A 17,684-nucleotide genomic window follows, 5' to 3' on the forward strand; every position below is an offset into this window, starting at 1 on the left:
ACAGTGCCATAAAGTAAGGCTATTCCCTATACCAGATAACAGACTTTTTAAAATTATTTGAAACCAGTTTTATCTCATGTTATAAAATTCAGAACACATTGTTTGTTCAAAGCAGTTGTTTTGCTGTCCCTGAATTTGTTCAACAGCCTTGCGATTTCCGTCCAAAAGATGACGTTGTCCCTGATCTTTTCTTCAGCGATGCTTCTAGAAGGGAATTTCCTAGACTAATAACATTTTGATGTTACCACTTCAAACTTCATCGTATTGATCACTTTGTAGAGGAATAAAGCAGTGTTTCAGGAAACAAATATCTAGCACAATGCCGGCCGACATTCCCTGTCACTCCCTCTGTTCACTCTGTTAGTCAGCTAAGGGCACTTCACATGGGCTGCGTTTTCAGAGCGTTGCGACACAGGTCCCTAGTCTTATAGCCCCCAGGTGCAAGTCTCCTAGGGAGATAGGAAAGCTCCTCTCTAACAGCCGACCGGAAATAGGCTTCCAGGGGTGTGTTTCATGTGTAACCCATGCGTTCGTCTGTAGGGGAAAGGTCTCGCGGCGGTGTGGGCTCCGTCACCTGTCTTAAAGACAAGCAGCGCCCTAGCTCCTTGACGCCACGTGGCATTCCTCTAAAGCCGAGGCTCCGGTGCAGCCACCTCTCCCTGGAGCGCGCGCCCACTTCCGCGGGGCCCGCGTCCACCTTCCGTGAGCCCCGCCCACTTCTCCCCGGAGCCCGGGGCCACCTTTCCAGAGCGTGCGGACACCTCTCCCCAGAGCCCGCGGACACCTTCCCAGAGCGCGTGCCCGCCTCTCCCCGGAGCACCGGGGTGGGGGGGGGAACGGCGGCGTAGGGCGGGCGTCCGGGAGACGGCCCCGGGTGCCCAGCGCGCCCCCCGCACGCCCCCTGCTCGCCGCCGGCCGGGCGTTGGCTGAGCGCGGCGCCGGCTCCGTCCCGCGGTGGGTTGCATGGCGCCGAGACCCGCGGAGTCGGCGCGGCGCCCGCAGCCATGGGCCAGCTCGGCTGCTTCCCCTTCTCAAGAGGCGAGAAGAGAGTCAGTGAGGGCGCGCTGGGCGCGAGGGGCTCCGAGCCGGCTTGCGTTTTCCTCATGCAGAGGAAAGTGAACAGCTGCGATGCCCCCACGCTTCTTAATGGCCTGCTAGGGGCGCAGTCACCCCGCGGGTGGACTACCCGAAAAAAACAGGGAGAGAGCCCGTTTCTGCTGCCGTTCTGCCCGGTTTCCTGCAGCCCGTTTGGAGCGCCCGGTCTGGAGACGAGTTGGGTTCGAATTTCTCTCCATCACGGCTTGCAGCGTGAGCTTGGTCCGAGCTTCTGCCTGCGCTGGCGCGGGTTCCAGGGCAGGGCTCGGGACTGAGGCCCAGAGAGGTCACGCGGCTCAGAGTGGCGGCGGCCACACAGCCGCGGGCACCTCCACGCTGGCTTCTCCGGGGACGGAGGGGAGTCCTTGGCTGCCATCGAGAGCCTCGCCGAGTATTTTTAAACAAACGCTGTGGCGTATCCCACATCGCTTATGACCAGGAAACAGAACTTAACGATGACTTTTGTGTTGCATGTTTTCCACACAGGTTAGTGCTGTTCACTTACATTTTAGCTCTGTGAAGTGGAATCTGGCATTTTGATGAGTGTGGAGTGTGCAATTCACTAGTTGCCCTGAATTTTCTCTTCTGGGTTTTTGTCATGTCGGTGCCTTGTTCTAAGGACATCTGGTTCAGATCCTCAAATATCCAGCTTCTTCTGCATCTGATTTGTTTTTCCTGCTGCTCGTTCCTCAGGAAACCAGCTAGGGACAGGTCTTTACAACTTAATCTCCTATTCACTTGGGAAATAAGCCAAGTTTTATAAGGAGTCTTCCGGAATGCTTTGGAAAAAAGATTGGGAGACTTTGGAGTATTTAAATGTTAAAGAGCAGCAAGGAGCTGCACTTGCCATCTTACACTGAATGGTGCCAGGCAGTTGGCGACGGCCTGACTTAAAGCCCAGGAGGCCTTCCAGCACAGCTTTCGGACAGTGACCACTGGCCAGCCCCAAGCTCTGCACATCTCTGCTAGACGGTTTATTAGGGTTCCTGAATAGCTGGGTTGATGGGTGTCCTGGGGAACATGCTCTTCTGAAAGTGCTGGCCAAGGCTTCTATGGGCAGTGGGTCTGTTCCTGCCTTCCCTCTGCACCCTGTCCCTCCATCAGGGCTGCCCCTCTGTCTGGGCTGTCTCTCTGTCTGGGTTGTCCCTCTGGCCTGTCCCTCTGTCAGGGCTGTCCCTCTGGGCCCCTGCCCTCTGGGCTGCCCCTCTGGGGCCCTGCTGGCTCCTCTTCCTGTCCTCCTCACCTCCACCTGGAGCCAATCTCTTGGCCCCATCTGAAGAAGTCAAGTTTCAAATCACTGAGGAATTTGTTCTTTTCTGTCTTTCTCATCCAGGTCATTGAGGCCCAGAGCTTGGTGTTTTACATGCAGTGTGTCTTAATGTGGGTGGACAGAAAAAGTTACTACTGCTTTTGGGTTGTCTTTCTCAGGTTCCCGACTTTCAAAAAAGAAATTGAAAACACTACACTGTGTTTGAAGTGAAGATCTCAAGGCAGCGGCTGGGGGATCAGATGATGCATGTGTTGAGATGTGTGCAGACCCAGTCCTTCTCTGTACCCCCCACTGGGTTGTGTAGGTTTCCCAAGCCTCCTGCCCCTGCAGCCCACCCAGGGGCCTCCTCAGGCTGCATTGTGGGGCCACCACCCCCAAGCAGCTGCTGGTACAGGGTGTAGGGAGGCCAGCACCTGGGTCCTGGCCCCAGAAGTTCCCCCTGAGCACAGCTTGCACAGAGCACTCCTGGGAGAGCTGGCAACTGTGGGTGGGTGGCAGCCAGGTGGAAGGAAGGTGGGCCATCTGCAGTGCACAACCAGGCAGCAGGGCAGGTGGTGAGAGCAGGCCCCCACCTGCCCCACCCTGGTGCCCTTGCTTGGTGTTGCTATTAGATAAAACAATTCTGGTTTAATTGATTCATTAATGCTATTATTTTAATATATTCATAGCCAACAAAATGATTTTTTAATCAGTTGGGCAGAGGCCTGAGTGGTGTGGAAAGTTAACTGCTTGTGTACCCAGAAATCTTGACCAGAGCAAAAATTGTCCTGTAGTGTAGAACTCACCTATGAGTAATCAGCTAGTGTGCTGTGGACATGCCAGCCCTTTCATTTGAATCCCAGTATTTGAACATTATTCCAAAATGTATACTCTTTTTTTTACTGTAGTAAATAGAATATACTGTCAATAAATTAATGTTCCTTGGAAGATAAGGCTCTTTCCATTACTACACAGAAATGTTCCTTAACATTGGCAGTTACTGTAGACATTGTAGGATTTAAAATGCTGTAGATGTTCCAAAAATGGCTTTTAATGAATTCCTTATATAGCACTTGTTTCCTTTGGATTACCTAAGTTTTCACTGTGAGCTTTCTGAAGGGAATGTCCATGAACAGAAATGCTATTGTACATGTTTACTGACCACTGAAGTCTATCCATCTCCTTAAATAAACTTCAAAGTAAAGTTGTAACTAAAGAACTATATAACTGATCAGAAAACATTTTTCCTGCCCTTTACCTATTGCATTTTGAAGTATGCTGCTTTCATGTAGAATGAAACGTGAATGTCCAAGGATGAACTGAACTGCCTAGAAGTCATGAGTTCCCCATTATGTAAGGTATTCAAGCATGGAGTGGGAAACCACTCCTAGGGATGTTGCAAGGGAAAATGAAACAGCTAATGAGTGGGTACATTGACAATGACGTTACTTTCCAGGCCTGATAGTCCTGACAGTAATTATTGTTATAAGTACGTATTCTTACAAGGCACACATTTTAATTTTATGAATAAAATCTATTTCAGTATGGCCTTTTTGTGGGGGATGAATTACTAGGGCCATTTATAGCATTCATTTCATAAATTTGAATCAAACCTCAAGATAGTTTGCTGCTGATTTAGAATTGGTGGCACTGCATTACTGTATGAACTGAAATCTGCAGTATTGATCTCATGCCTCATGAGTGTTTATATTCTTAGACTTTAATTCTCTTGGGGTTATTGCATTGAGGGATGTCTGTAGATCTTTCACTTCCCCAGAGGGCTTCCTAGAAATCTGAAAACCTGACATATTGCTGTTCATCTGTATGCCATGTCCCTGCCTGTGTGGCTTCTGGCCCCGCCTGCCCCGGGAGGACTGCTCTAAATATTTGCCACTGGAAAGCAGGACACATGTTGTATTGCAAGTATGTGAAAACCTGGGTGTGAGTCAGAGGCCAGCAGGAGAAGTGGTCTGGTTGGGGCTGGCCCTGGAAAGGGCTTTGGTGACAGTGCAGCCCAGGGGCGCATTTCACTGGTGCTCCCTGAGGCTGCTGCAGGGGCCCTGGGAGTGTGGTGATCCCCTCCCGCCCTGAGCCTCAGCAGCACCCCCCCCACATCTGCCCCCAGGGCCGCAGCAAGTCCCCCCCCAGCCCTGCTGCTGCCTGTTCAGAGTCTTTGCATGAGAGAGCCAGTGAGGGGGCTGGCAGGAACCACTGTCCTGGGGCCAGCGGCTGCATCCCCTCCATCAGCTCCTCCCCTTCCAGGAGTGGTGTTGAAAGTTTGTTCATCTTTGCCATCTGTCTCTTAGATCTAGGAGTCTATGAATAGCCACAAAAAACATGAGTGATATTATAGAGAGGATTCAGTTCATTCATTCTTCATGATTGAATGACTGTTGTATGGCAGGGATTATGTGGAAACTGCTTGTGAAATGCAACCGCTGAAAAATACTTGCCCATCTGTCCCCTTTAAGAAGGGCTGAGGGTCCTCTCAGCTTCCAGCCTCTGAGGGACTCCAAGAAGTTCAGAGCCCAATGTGCCCTCCTCCCAGAGCTGGAGGCACTGCCAAGGTAGAGGGAGATTGAGAGAGAAAGAGAGAGAGAGAGGAAGATGGACAGACTGCTTGCCTGGGAGGAGAGAGAATTTCCCTTTGGGGTGGGGAGTGAGTGTGCTCTGGCCAGCACCTGGCTGCAGTGCCCTGGGGGAGGGAAGGAGACTCTGCAGAAGGAGAGCTCACCCTTCCTGGCCTGCCTCAGTCCACCCCACCCTTTGGTCTCAGTGCTCTGTAGTTGCTGGCATTTGTCACATGTCTATACATTGCATCCAGTTTCAATTGGACATCTCACATCTGACTGTTAGAGTAAAAACAAAACCCCTACTTTCCACACATTGGAAATGATCCTCTGAAGCTAACTGTGAAGCACAGAGGATGGATGCCTAGTGAACTGACAGGCACATGAGTTGTTAGGCTGAGTTCTGGGTCTAGACGTGTGTGCAGCACAGTCAGCCCTTATTGAATGATCAGACAAGTGGGAGTGTATTCTGGGGAGGGGGCCAGGATGGGGGGACCTTCAGGAAGCCAGAAGGACAGCTTAGAACTGTTTTCTCCCCTCCTGCTCAACCCAGGAGGGGAGAAAACAGAGGATAGGGCCTGAATATATTCAGGAGTTCTTTAATGTGGAAGAGAAAGTCATATGGCTCCAGGGCAGAGTTAGGGTAGTGTGTCATTTTAACATATTTTCTTTGCATGACTAATGGTATGATTAATTTAAGAGGCATTATATCCAGTGATTTCCTAGTTATGTTTGCAATAACTTTTCTTTTATGTTTTAAACAATAAAAATACTGAAACTGAGTCCTGAAACAGAAATTACCTTGATCAGATTTTGCAATTGTAATTCCTAATACATCATCCAAAAGAGGATGGTTGACAGAGAGTTTTCAGACTCTCTTGAACCACCAAACTCTTTCTTTAAATGTAAGACAAGAAATTTTAATGAAAAAGTATACCTCTTTATATATCTTAATTTATGATAACTATTAACTGTCTTTTGTCTTAGTGCCTTTGGGCTCACCCAGTCTGCTTTTAAATAGGGGCACAATACACAGTGCTGAGTCCTAGGTCATCAGGTATCCCCTGGGTACCCCATAGAAAGGTCATCATTGTCCTGAGAGTAGCAAGAGCTGGCAGTTGGCATCAGTAATTCCTATATATAACAAGCTAAGGTGTATTGCCTATTACATAATTGTCTTAATAAATGACATTTTATGATAATATTTTGTCCAAATTTAGAGCTATTTTTAATTAATTTTCTCTAATACAGATATGGTAGATTTAAGTTAACTAAAATTCATAGAGATGCTGTTGTGTATTCACTGTACTTAGCCCAATACACTCCAATATGAAATTAGATTTGCAGATTTTATAGAACCTAAGAATGCACATGTAAAACTATGTGAAATTTGAATATTAAATTAAAAGGTGGAATAAACATAAATTGATTTATGAGGGAAAGGGCACATTGATGAGGCACAAATGTGGTTAAACTGCAGCTTCCAAATGTGTCCTCTTGACTTTTGCATTCTTGCCTGAGAGCTCAAGTGTGGCTGTTGGGGTGGGATGGTGGTGGAGGTGGGCCAGGATGCAGTCAGAGAGGCAGTCCCCACAGTGCAGGCCAACAGGGAGACTTTAACTTGGGCAGTTAGTTCAAGGGGCATTGGGGAATGAGGGTGGAAGGGAAAAAGGAGTAATGACTTTCAGGGTGGAGTAATCAGGGCAGGGCCCCCATGGTTGGGCTGGGCTTGAGGGTGGCAGCCTCAGGGGGGCACCCATCAGCTCTGCAAACACAAGGGGAGGCTTCCCTCCCACCCCTTGGGGTGGCCCTTGCTGGGCACTAAGGCCAGCAGTGAGTAGGAGTGAACCCCTACCCACCCTGTGCGCTGCCCGGGCTCCCCCAGGGCCCCAATGGGCCAGGGGCCACTGGAGAAGAAGTGGGGTTTCTGAGTGATGGCCCCAGCGGGTGGGTTCAGAGCTGGGACATGGTACTTGGCTGCTGATGCTGGTGAGCTATATACAGATACGCTGTTTCCAAGGCAGGCATTTAGTGCATGCCAATCTGTGGTTCTTATTTCTTTGGGGACAAAACAGATTACCATATGAAATAATAGTGTATTTTTCATAGGGAAAGAATCCACACAATTTTACAGATTATGTAGAAATTGAGCATTTATAAAGAAATAGTTTGGTTTTTTTTTCAAAATTAAGTGCACAATAGAAATTCAAACTAGTTGTTTATAAAGTTTCCAAGGAAAACCCTTACCCAAATCATCTTAACAAATGCAGAAAACAAGTTAAGTTAATTTGTAAACAGTTTATGAAGAAGCTTTTAAAATAGTTTATACTTCAAAAATATGTTGAACATGTCCTGCAGCCTTATTTATAGTATGGTTTTTATTGGTAAATCTTTCTCTAAACCAGGTCCTGTTCTGTGTTACTGCAACTCACTGCCAGCCAGCGAGGTGGGAGCCATGGGGGCCGAGGGGCACAGCCACAGCCGTGGAGGCAGGCCCGGGTGTGTGGGCTGGGGGTCAGAGTGCACCCGGGTTCAGATGCCAGCAGGCAGAGGGTGCCTGAGTGGCAGAGCTGTTCTTAAAGGCACCCCCACAGCTCCAAACAGAGAAGAGCTGTCACAGAGCCATGTAATCACAGCCAAGTTCTTTTTTTATTTTTAATTAAAAAGGAGACTTTATTGGCTCATACACACAAACACAAGTAGGACTAAAACTCACCTTGACCTGACTTGCAGACATTGTGAGCCAATTTCCATCTCTTCTTTTAGCTTTTGAGTCTCCCGCTCTCAGGCTCCTGCAGTGATGGGCTCTGTCTTCCAGCACCTTCTGTGTCTCCCCTCTCTGTGAGACACTTCCTTCCAGGGACTCTGGCACAGCCCCCTTTTGCTCAGGAGACTGAGCTTCTCCCTGGCATTTCCATGTGTAAAACTGAGGAAGGTACAGGTTGTAAAAACACAGCCCTTCAGAGTGCTATACATATCCCACACATTTTAATTTATTGACTGTGGCTCCATGTACTCAGAAAAGCCTTATTTCAGGAAGAATTTCAGATGCTGGACATGAAGTGTTGTGCAGTAGGTGGTTCATCCATCCCCACTGAGCACCCTGCTGGCCTTTGGAGGCCTGGGTCCTGCCACCTTGACCCTATGGAAGGTCAAGGAGAGTCAACTAAAAAGGGGAAGGAGTGGACGCTTGGACCAGAGAAAGGGTGGAGGTGAAATGGGGCTTTGGGCCAACCATTGCAGAGTGGGGTGAGTAGAGACCCCTGGGGCCGGGCAGCAGCAGGGTGGATGCTCAGTCCTGGAAGAACCTGGTAGCCCTCTTGCCTGGACAAGGGGCCTAACTGCCTCCCCTCAGCTGATATGAGGTGCCTAGCACCCCCTCGGGGCCCCCCTGAGCTGATATGGTGTACCAGAACCCCCTTGGGGCCCCCCTGAGCTGATATAGGGCATCCAGCACACCCTTGGGGTCCCCATGAGTTGATATGGGGTGCCCAGTACCCCCTCGGGGTCCCCTGAGCTACACTTGGGTCTCCAGCTGCCACTTGTCCCTTCTTGTTATGATTTGCTGTGATCTTGACTCTGAGTTTGCTTTTTTTCTTATAGTGTGTGCTTCTCTGGTATTCATGGTCTCAAGTCCGTGGCAACCCTATAGTGCTGGGTGGGGGCTTACAGCCCAGTGGGTGACTGTGCATGATGCTGAAGTGGGCAGCCAAGCCAGGGCCAGGGGAGCCAGCCTGGCCACCCATGTGCTGCCCTCATGCAGATGGCCCTGCCAGCTGCACCTCAATGGTGCTTGCAGGAGTATCAGTGCTATTTTTAAAATCTCTTTATTTTTATTTTTTTTTAAATATTTTTGTGGAGAAAGTTTCACATACATATAGTCCATAGATGGTGTACAATCAGTGGCTCTCAATATCATCGCCTAACTCTATTTTCATCCTTTTTTTAGAACATCTGCATCACTCCAGAAAAAATAAATAAAAGGAAAAAAATTTTAAAAATTCATACATCCCATACTCCTCACACCTCCTTCTCATTGACCACCAGCATTTCCATCTACCAATTTGATAGGATTATTTTCCCTTTTGTGAGTTTTGTGTAAAAGGAAATCCCTGGCTTTCAGTGCCTGACATTTCAGTTGGTGCCTCTAGGAACTGGGGGTCACCTGAAAGTGAGTGTTTCCACTGGGATCAGAAGGAAGGCCTTCTTCAGTGGTATTTAGCAGCAGCTCTTCTCTTTATCTGCAAAGGAATGGCATTTAGTTGTGAAACAATGTAAGTGTAAACTATATAGCACAACAACTAAAATTTTTGTTTGCGGTTACCCCCACCTTGCTCAAGAAGTGCCTTGTATGGAGTGGACAGCTTCCCTGTGCTGTGCTTGGCCAGAGTTATGTCCCTGGAGATCATAAATGACCCTGTGACATGCAGGAGGGTCACAGTCAGTGGCCTTTCATTTAAATCAAAACAGTCATATAAGTAGCTCGTTGCTTTGAAGCATGTGCAGCATTGTGCTAAGTGTTCTGTATATTATCTTATTTAATTTCACAGTAGCTCTGTGGTGTGGAACTAGTGTTTTCTCTGGTTTGCAGATAAGGAGAGTGAGCCAGAGAGGGGCTAGGCAGCTTTCAGCAGGTGACAAAAGCCAGAGGGTGGGGAGTGAGACCCCAGGCCAGCTATTCTGACCTGTTACCCAAGAGGGACATTGGAACATTTGTTCTGTTGGAAATCTCATTTTCAAGCTGAGAACACTCTGGAAGTAGGAATATATTTCCTGTTGCCTGGTAGAGGCCTCATGATGTGCTGGCAGCTGGGTCTTTGGGAACCGACAGGCCTGACGTGCACTTCCATCAGGTGTGGGTGTGTTTTTGTGTGTAGACTTGGGCCATGTCTAAGCTTCTCTGACCCTTGGTTTTCTCACTTGTAGATCATGATGATGATAACAGATGTACAGTTTACATGTGCAGGAAAAAACAGTCAGACTGTGGGCGCTTTGCCTGAGGCCACTGCATGGTGGTCAAGGAGGGGCTGATGCATGAGTACCTGTCCATGGAGGGAACCGAGGTGTCAGGGCATGGAACTGGGGGACTTGGGGTTGGAGCACAGGCCTTCAGGATGGCAGGTGGCCAGGCCTGGGGTCCCAGCACCCTGGGCAGAGGTGCCAGCAGTAGCTGTGAGGCCCACCCTTTCTCCTTCATGGAGAAGCAGGGCCTGGGGGGTCTGGGACCATCACTCTCACGGGAGAAGCAGAACCTGGGAGTCTGGGGCCATCTCTGTCATGGGAGAAGCAGGGCCTGGGAGTCTGGGGCCATCTCCGTCATGGGAGAAGCAGGGCCTGGGAGATCTGGGGCTGTCACCCTCGTCACCCTCACTCAGGCTCTGCTCCCCAGACATGAGGGCCTTCAACTGGCCACAGTGCGCCCTGGCTGCTAGCCCCTCAGCTCTGCAGTGGGCCTCCCCAAAACCCCAAATTCCTGGGCTGGGGGCCCTTCTCCCCACAATTAGACATGAAATGTATGAGAAGCAAACATCCATGGATGGAGTGAATTATTTACATCTCTGCATTGTCAGCCAATTCCTCAGCAAGTGTAATGCTCATTTAAAGTTCACAGCAAGACCACAGGTGTCCTGAGGGCTCAGGTCCCACCAGCCAGGGCCTTGAAACCCAGCTTCTCTTCCAAATGCTTTCTGCAGGCCTTTGGGAAATGGACAGTGGCAGGTCACAGACAAAACAACAGTCTGACCTCTGTTACTTTCCTTACATTACTTGACCTTCATGTGTTCCCCAAGGCTCAGTTTGCTGAAAGTACACAGTTTCTCTCCTCACCTTTACTGCATCCCTGAAAGGACAGCCAAAGGTAATTCCCTAAGCTGTCAGCTCCTCTTGATTTTATTGCAGCAATTAATCATCTTATCTTCAAGTTCTTCTGCAGTGGATGTTTTTGTCATTATTACTTTTATTGTGTGCCATTGGCTTGGTCTGTATATTTGATCGGTTTTCCCAGGCAAAATATGCCAGCCCAATCTCTGTGTTCCTGGTTTTCATGATTGGACTGAAAACTAGACTTCAGGAAAATAACAGTGGTGGTCTGGCCTATTTGCATGTTTGCTAAGGGAATAATCAGGTTGAAATTTTGAGGATCCAACAAACTGCATTTTCATCAACAGAGGGTTTGGTTTAGGATTTGGCAGTTGAATTGAAGAGTGCTAAGTTTTTAAGAATTTTAAGACATATTATTTCTTTTGTCCTGTGATGTATACAGAATTTATGATGTTCTTGATTGCATCATGGTTATGCTTATATCTGTCACTAAATGCAGTGACTGGTTATTTTTGCTGAACCTAAGAAAAAAGAAGCAAAATCAGTGGTTAACAGCACCTCAGAAGTTTTCCTTTAAAATAGGAGGGATATTCTTGGACCCAAATTTAAAACATTTTAAAAAATTAAGAGTTTACTGGAAATCTCATCATTTTTAGCATTATACCTCTTGGTTGGAATAAGCAAGTCTTTGAAGACAAGCCTTAACATGCCATGCACACCTCGAAACCTATAAGTGTAAGTGGGTTGTAGAGGCACTCAGGAGGCAAGTGCTGCATCGCCTCCTCAGCCCGTCTGCTGGGCCCATGACCACCCACGTACTCCCCTGCCTCAGTTCCCAGCCATGTCTCATTCCTCCCTTCCCCTCCTTCCCTCCTCTCTTCCTGTGGGCATCTTGATGGGGTGGGTGGCTGTGCACCCAGCATGCTCTCCTATGCACCCGAGAAGGCCCTGCTCACTTTACAGACCCTGCCTCCACACCAGTCCCTTCTGAGATGTCTCACACTGTCTTAGCACACCAGGCTGCCACAGTGAGCACTGCACCGTAGACTGACTCAAATAAAATTCTGCTGGCCCACGGCTTTGAGCTGGGAAGCAGAGCCCCAAACCCAGATCCAGGTGAATCTGACCTCCCAAGCCATGTGCAGGTGTGGTGTCCAGCTGTCCTTGCTCCGCAGGCTGTCCCTCTGAGCCTGTGGGGGCCACATACTTTAGTGAGCAGGTGCTGCTGTCTCTCTGGATTGCAGCTTCCTGAGGGCCCAGGCGGGGGCTGCTTCTGTGTCCTAAGCACAAGGCTTGTCACAAATGAGGGTGCTCAGCATGCAGGAGGAGGATTGCACTGTTTGTGTTGAGAATTTCAGTGTGAGAATGAAACATCAATGTTTCTCATCAACTTCCATGTCATTCTCTGCATGTGCACTTCCTTTTCCCAGCTGGCGCACCCGAGTCTGTGAACTGTGGATTATGGGTGGGTGGTGGGGTGAGCCAAGCTTCCTGGCCCCTTCTCCTGCTACTCCTGCTCTGTGCTCTTGGGCAGAGGATGCAGCCTCTTGGGCCTCAGGCCCATTGGTGACATGGGAATGTTTTACCTCCCCCTTTTTGTGGGGACAGCTGAGTGGGTTTCTGGAAGCACTCTGACAATGTGGAGTGTTGACTCCATGCGTAAGGGGGCCTCACTGCTACTGGCGATGGCCTGGGCTGTGTCCCCAGCTGGACTGTCCTGATGTGGGCAGTGCCTGCCTCCAAGGAGGCCATATGAGGCCCACAGCTGTGACTCATCTTGACAGCTTGGGGCTCTGCAGCCCAAGTCTTGTGGCCCACCTTGGTGGACATCACCTGAAGGCAACATCTATGTCCACTTTGATCACCTCCGAGCTGGATGTCAGTCCAGAGGTAGAGCATGTTGGCCAAACAAGTGAATATTAATTCCAGTTAGTGATGCTTCTAAGTTTCATGTAAAACTCCTTAAGATAGATGACAGTAAATTACAGGAGTGTAACCATTTTATGAATCAAAGTCATACCTCATTTTCCAGCTTCCTCTTTTACCAACCAGGAGGATGATTAATTGGCAATTTATGCTTTTGGCATGCTTGAAACTGTATTGATTCTTCTTGTGTCATAGAAATAGTTTTCCACTGACCTATGTGGACATTCTCATGGACCAGGATTCCTGTTTGCTCCATTGCTACCCAGAATCCATCCTCTGGACCAGCTTCCCAGAGTGGCTCTGAGCCTTGGCCAGGGACACCAAGAATCCCACATCCCAACCTGAGCAGATGGTTGTGGGACCACAGTTTGGGAAGGAAAGGAAGAACCATGGTCTTGACATAAGGCAGAGCAGTTTATGATCTGGAATGGCAGATGGGAGTCTCCAAATAGCACAAAACAAACAAAAGCACAGACACAGCACCTGCAAAGTGGATTTCAGCAGAGGTGATTCACCAACCCGGGATGCTGGAGCCAGTGGAGCTGGTGGTCTCTGAGAAGAGTGAGCAAATGCATGCCTCCCCTATACCAACGGGGGCAAGGGAAATGATGTGGTCTCATTCAGGCTCAGAAGAAATCCTGCCTGTTCCACTAGAAATTGGTTTTCAAGTTTTGATATTGAGCACAACAGGAAAGCTTGATTCAGAAGGAAGAAGTTGAGACCCCGAGTTCTCAGGCCTCAGGGTATGCGTGTCTTAGGCCCAGAAGGAGAGAAGGGAGGGCTGGCTGCCTTCCTGGCCACTGCAGCCTGCCCAAGTGGGCCTCACCATGGGGAGGACATTGTTCTCATTCCTGTTTACACACGGTAAAATCCACCCCCCTTTTAAGGAGCAGTTCTGTGATTTTTGATGAACAAATCAAGATCTAGAGGAGTTCCATCACCAAGAAAATTCCCTCAGGTTCCCTGTAGTCAGCTCCAAACCCTGGCAGACGCTGCTCTGTTTGCCATTGTTATGGGCTTGCCTTTTCTAAAACATCACCTAAACAGAGCCATACAGTATATAGCTGCACCTTTTTTTTCTTAGAGAAGTTATAGGTTACAGAAAAATCATGCAGGAAGTATGTAGCCTATTAGGTCTGGCAACTTTCACCTGGCACAGCACAGTTTGGGGTTCATCTTGGTCATTGTCTGTGTGGGCCATTGGTTCTTTGCTTGCCGAGTATGGGTCCCTCAGGGTGTGCTGTGGCTGAATGGCTATGTTCACATTTCAAGGACATCTGGGTGTGGGGAAGTTATGAGTGAAGCTACCATAAATATTTGTGTGTATGTCTTTGCACGAGCTTAAGTTTTCACTTCTATTGGGCAAATACCTAGGAGTGTGGCCGGGTTGCATGGCTGAGAATCTGATCAGTTTTGTAAGAAATTTCCCATTTACAGAGTGTCTGTGCCAGATTGTCCTGCCATCAGCAGTGCAAGAGTGTTCCGGTCCCTTCATGGCCTCACCGACACGTGGTGTTGTCATTCCATGCAGTTGACAGCTGCTCTAGCAGGTGCACAGTGGTAAGTCACTGCGGCTTCTGTCTGTCCTTCCCTAAGGATTAGGGATGCTGAGAATCCTTCCACATGTTTGTTGTCCTCCCAATATCTTCTATTGTGAAGGAACTCTTGAGTGCTTTTGCCCATTTTTGTAACTGGTTGTTTGTCTTCTTCTGAAATTATAAGAGTTCCTTTTGTATTCTGGATACAAGTCCATTTAATAGATATCTTTTGCAAATGTTTTCTCCTAGTATATGGTCTGTCTTCTCATTTTCTTATATGTCCTGTTTAGAGCCAAAGTTTTAAATTTTAATGAAGTCAAATTTCTATTTTTTTCTGTTACAGTTTGTGTTTTGTGTTTCCCATTTAAAAGCTTTTTGCCTAATCCAAGGTCACTAAGTTCTTTTTTCCTAGATGTTTTATATGTTTAGCTTTACTTTAGTCTCAGATCCATCTTGAGTAAATTTTTGTATGTGGTATGCGATAAGGGTTGAGCATTTTTTTTCACATATGGATGTCTAATTGTTTTAGTATTATTTCTTGGAAAAATATTATTTTCCTGTTGAATTACTTCAGAACCTTTGTTAAAAATCCACTGGCCATATATGTTTGGGTCTCTTTCTGCCAATACCCACTGTCTTGATTTCCTTCTTTCTCTTTTTAGTAGAGAAGTTTGGGTTTGCAGAAAATTCATGCATGAAATTCAGGGTCCCCATATACCATCCTATTGTTAACCCCTTGCATTCGTGGTGCATTTGATGAGAGCACAGGTTTATATTGTTACTATTAACTAAGTCTGTAGTTCCCATAGCATTCACTGGTTGTGTTATATGGTACCATGGAGCATTTTTAATTTTTATTCTCAAGATATACACACAACCTCTTTATCATTATGCAAATTTCCCCTTTTAGCCACATTCAGATATTTAGTCCAGAACAGCCAGCTAATGTGCATAGTGCTGTGCTGCCATTACCATGTGTTGGTGGCCTCAGAAGTCCCCTGTTCACAAGAATTTACTCCCCAGGAAATAGACCCTTTCCCTCTCTCAGCTGTTTGCAGTACTTAAAGCAGGTTAGCCTTTGCCCCAGGCTGCTTGACTGTTGTTTCTGTTTTATTTTATTTTATTTATTTATTTAGACTCTGTTGTTTCTTGTCCACTTTTGCTGTTTCCTGCTGCTTTTGCTGGAAGGACAGATTCTGGGGGGAGGGAATTGACACCAGAGAGGAGTTTAACTCAGTCTTCCTCACTGAAAGGCCCCAGATGCACAGAGGGAGACACAGAAGGAGCATTCACAGAGGGAGCACTCACAGAGGAGACTCATAGAGGGAGCACCCAGAGGGGTAGACTCACAGGGGGAGCACTCACAAAGGGAGACTCACAGTGGGAGATACTCACAGGGAGACTCACAGAGGGGTACTCACAGAGAGGGACTCACATGGAGAGCAGAACACTCACAGAGGGAGACACTCAGAGGGACACTCACAGAGGTTGTACTAACAGAGGGAGTGCAGTCTGGCTCCAAATTGCCCTGGGGAGCCAATGAGGGGTGGGGCCAGGCAAGTGCCTGGAGCTTCTCCCATGACTCCCCAAGGCTGTGCCTCCTTGCTGGGCACCCACCCAGTACATGCAGCCCTACATCTGCCCTCCCTGGGTTGAATTGTGGCCCCCAGTGAGCCACAGCAGCTGGTCAGAAGCTCCTGGATCTTGGGCAGTTAGGTCTCTGTGTCCCACTCTGGCACCAGCACACTGCCTTGGGGGCCGAGTGTGCACCTCTCCCTTCTGCCAGTGGGAGACGGCCTGGGTGACAAGGCCACTGCAGGAGAGCAGTTCCCTGGGATGGGCCACGGTTTCCGGCTTCTTCCTCCTGTACCTCCCTGGGGGCTGCAGGCTCCTGCTAGACTTCAGAGTTTCAGAAGGTGGGTTTGGACAGTCAAGTCTGTTTGCAGTTGTTCTGGTGGAGGGAAGCCTTACTCCCCTGCCTTCCCACAATCTTACCTCCTGTCTTGATTTCTGTGGTTTCATCCTAAGTTTTGAAGTCAGACACTGAAGCCTCCCAGTTTTGTTTTTTACAAGTTGTTTTGGCTGCTCTAGTTCCTGTGCATTTTCTTTTATATTTTACAACCAGTTTATCAGTTTCTGTAAAACAGACTGGTGGGGTTTTGACTGGTATTATGTGGCTTCTCTGGAGCAATTGGAGGACAACTGACCTCTTAACCATATCGCACTTCTCAATCCATGAGAATATTAATCTCAACCCTTATTTAGGTCTTATATAGTTTTTCTCAAGAAGTTTTGCAGTTGTCAGTGTATAGGCCCTGCACATGTTTAATTGAATTATCCCTATGTAATGCATATTTTATATTATTATGAATGACATTTTTAAAATTTTTATTTATTAAATATATAGCATACAAACACAATGATGGTGAATATACAACTATGTGATGATTTTGGGAGTTATTGATTATATATATATATATATATATATATATATATATATATATATATATATATATATATATATATGAAGAATTGAATGATAATATGGTAAGAATGTTTGAATGACATTGTTTTTAAATTTCTATTTTCAGTTGTTGTAGCCAGAAAGACAGTTGATTTTTGCATATAGTCCTTGTATTCTGTGATCTTGCTAAACACAGTGTTGTAGATCCTGTAGGACTTCTAGGCAGATGCATGCCATCAGCTAATAAAGAGTTTTACTATTTCTTTAATCTAAATGCTTTTTATTTATCTTTTTGCCTGGTTGTACTGGTTATGAAGCACATATTGTGTTGTAATGGTGAGAGCAGATGTCTATGAAGCACATATTGTGTTGTAATGGTGAGAGCAGATGTCTTTATCTTGCTCCTGATCTTAGGGAGAAATCATCTAGTCTTTCACAACTAAGTGTGATGTTAGTTGTAGGCTTTTATAGATGCTCTTTATCAACCTGAGAAAATTTCCTTCTGTTTTGAGTTTGCTAAAGAGTGTTTACCATGATGAGGTATTGAATTTTGTCAGATTCTTTTTCTGAATGTACTGAGATGAGATGATCCTATTTTCTCCTTTAATCTGTTAGTATGGCAAATTATACTGATGTATTTTCAAATTTGAAATTAGTCTTGCATTTCTAAAATAAACCTATATCAGTTGTGGCATATTATCCTTTTTAAATATTGTTGAATTTAATTTGGTAGTATTTTCCTAAGGACTTTTGTGTTTCTATCCATGAAGAATATTTATCTGTAGTTTTCTTTTTTTGTTGTATCTGTCTGGTTAGGTGTCATAGGACAAATTGGAAAGTGTTCTTTCTTGTTTTCTGGGAGAGTTTGTGAATTGGTATAATTTGTCCCTGTTAGGTAAGATTTACCAAGAGTGAAGTGCCATCTGGGCTACTTTATAGAAGATCTTAGCTACAGTTTCAACTTCTTTAATATGTATAGCACTATTGAAGTTATTTATTCCTTCTTGAAAGCACTTTAGTAC

The 17,684-nt window shown here is 46.9% G+C and overlaps 1 protein-coding gene across 2 annotated transcripts in view; it reads left to right on the top strand.

The window, feature by feature from the left end:
* The first annotated feature begins 992 nt into the window (after nucleotides 1–992).
* LOC143688454 (uncharacterized) overlaps nucleotides 993–17,684 on the top strand; it is a 30,616-nt gene continuing 13,924 nt past the window's right edge. The window contains exon 1 of one of the 2 annotated variants that reach the window (XM_077166362.1): nucleotides 993–1,581. In XM_077166362.1, coding sequence (XP_077022477.1) covers nucleotides 1,527–1,581 — 55 coding nt within the window. In that variant the 5' untranslated portion in view covers nucleotides 993–1,526. Of the gene's footprint in view, nucleotides 1,582–13,555; nucleotides 14,221–17,684 lie in introns of those variants that run through there. The other variant, XR_013178073.1, reaches the window with a different exon arrangement.

The sequence above is a fragment of the Tamandua tetradactyla genome, chromosome 6 (assembly GCF_023851605.1).
Source record: "Tamandua tetradactyla isolate mTamTet1 chromosome 6, mTamTet1.pri, whole genome shotgun sequence".
NCBI lineage: Eukaryota > Metazoa > Chordata > Mammalia > Pilosa > Myrmecophagidae > Tamandua > Tamandua tetradactyla.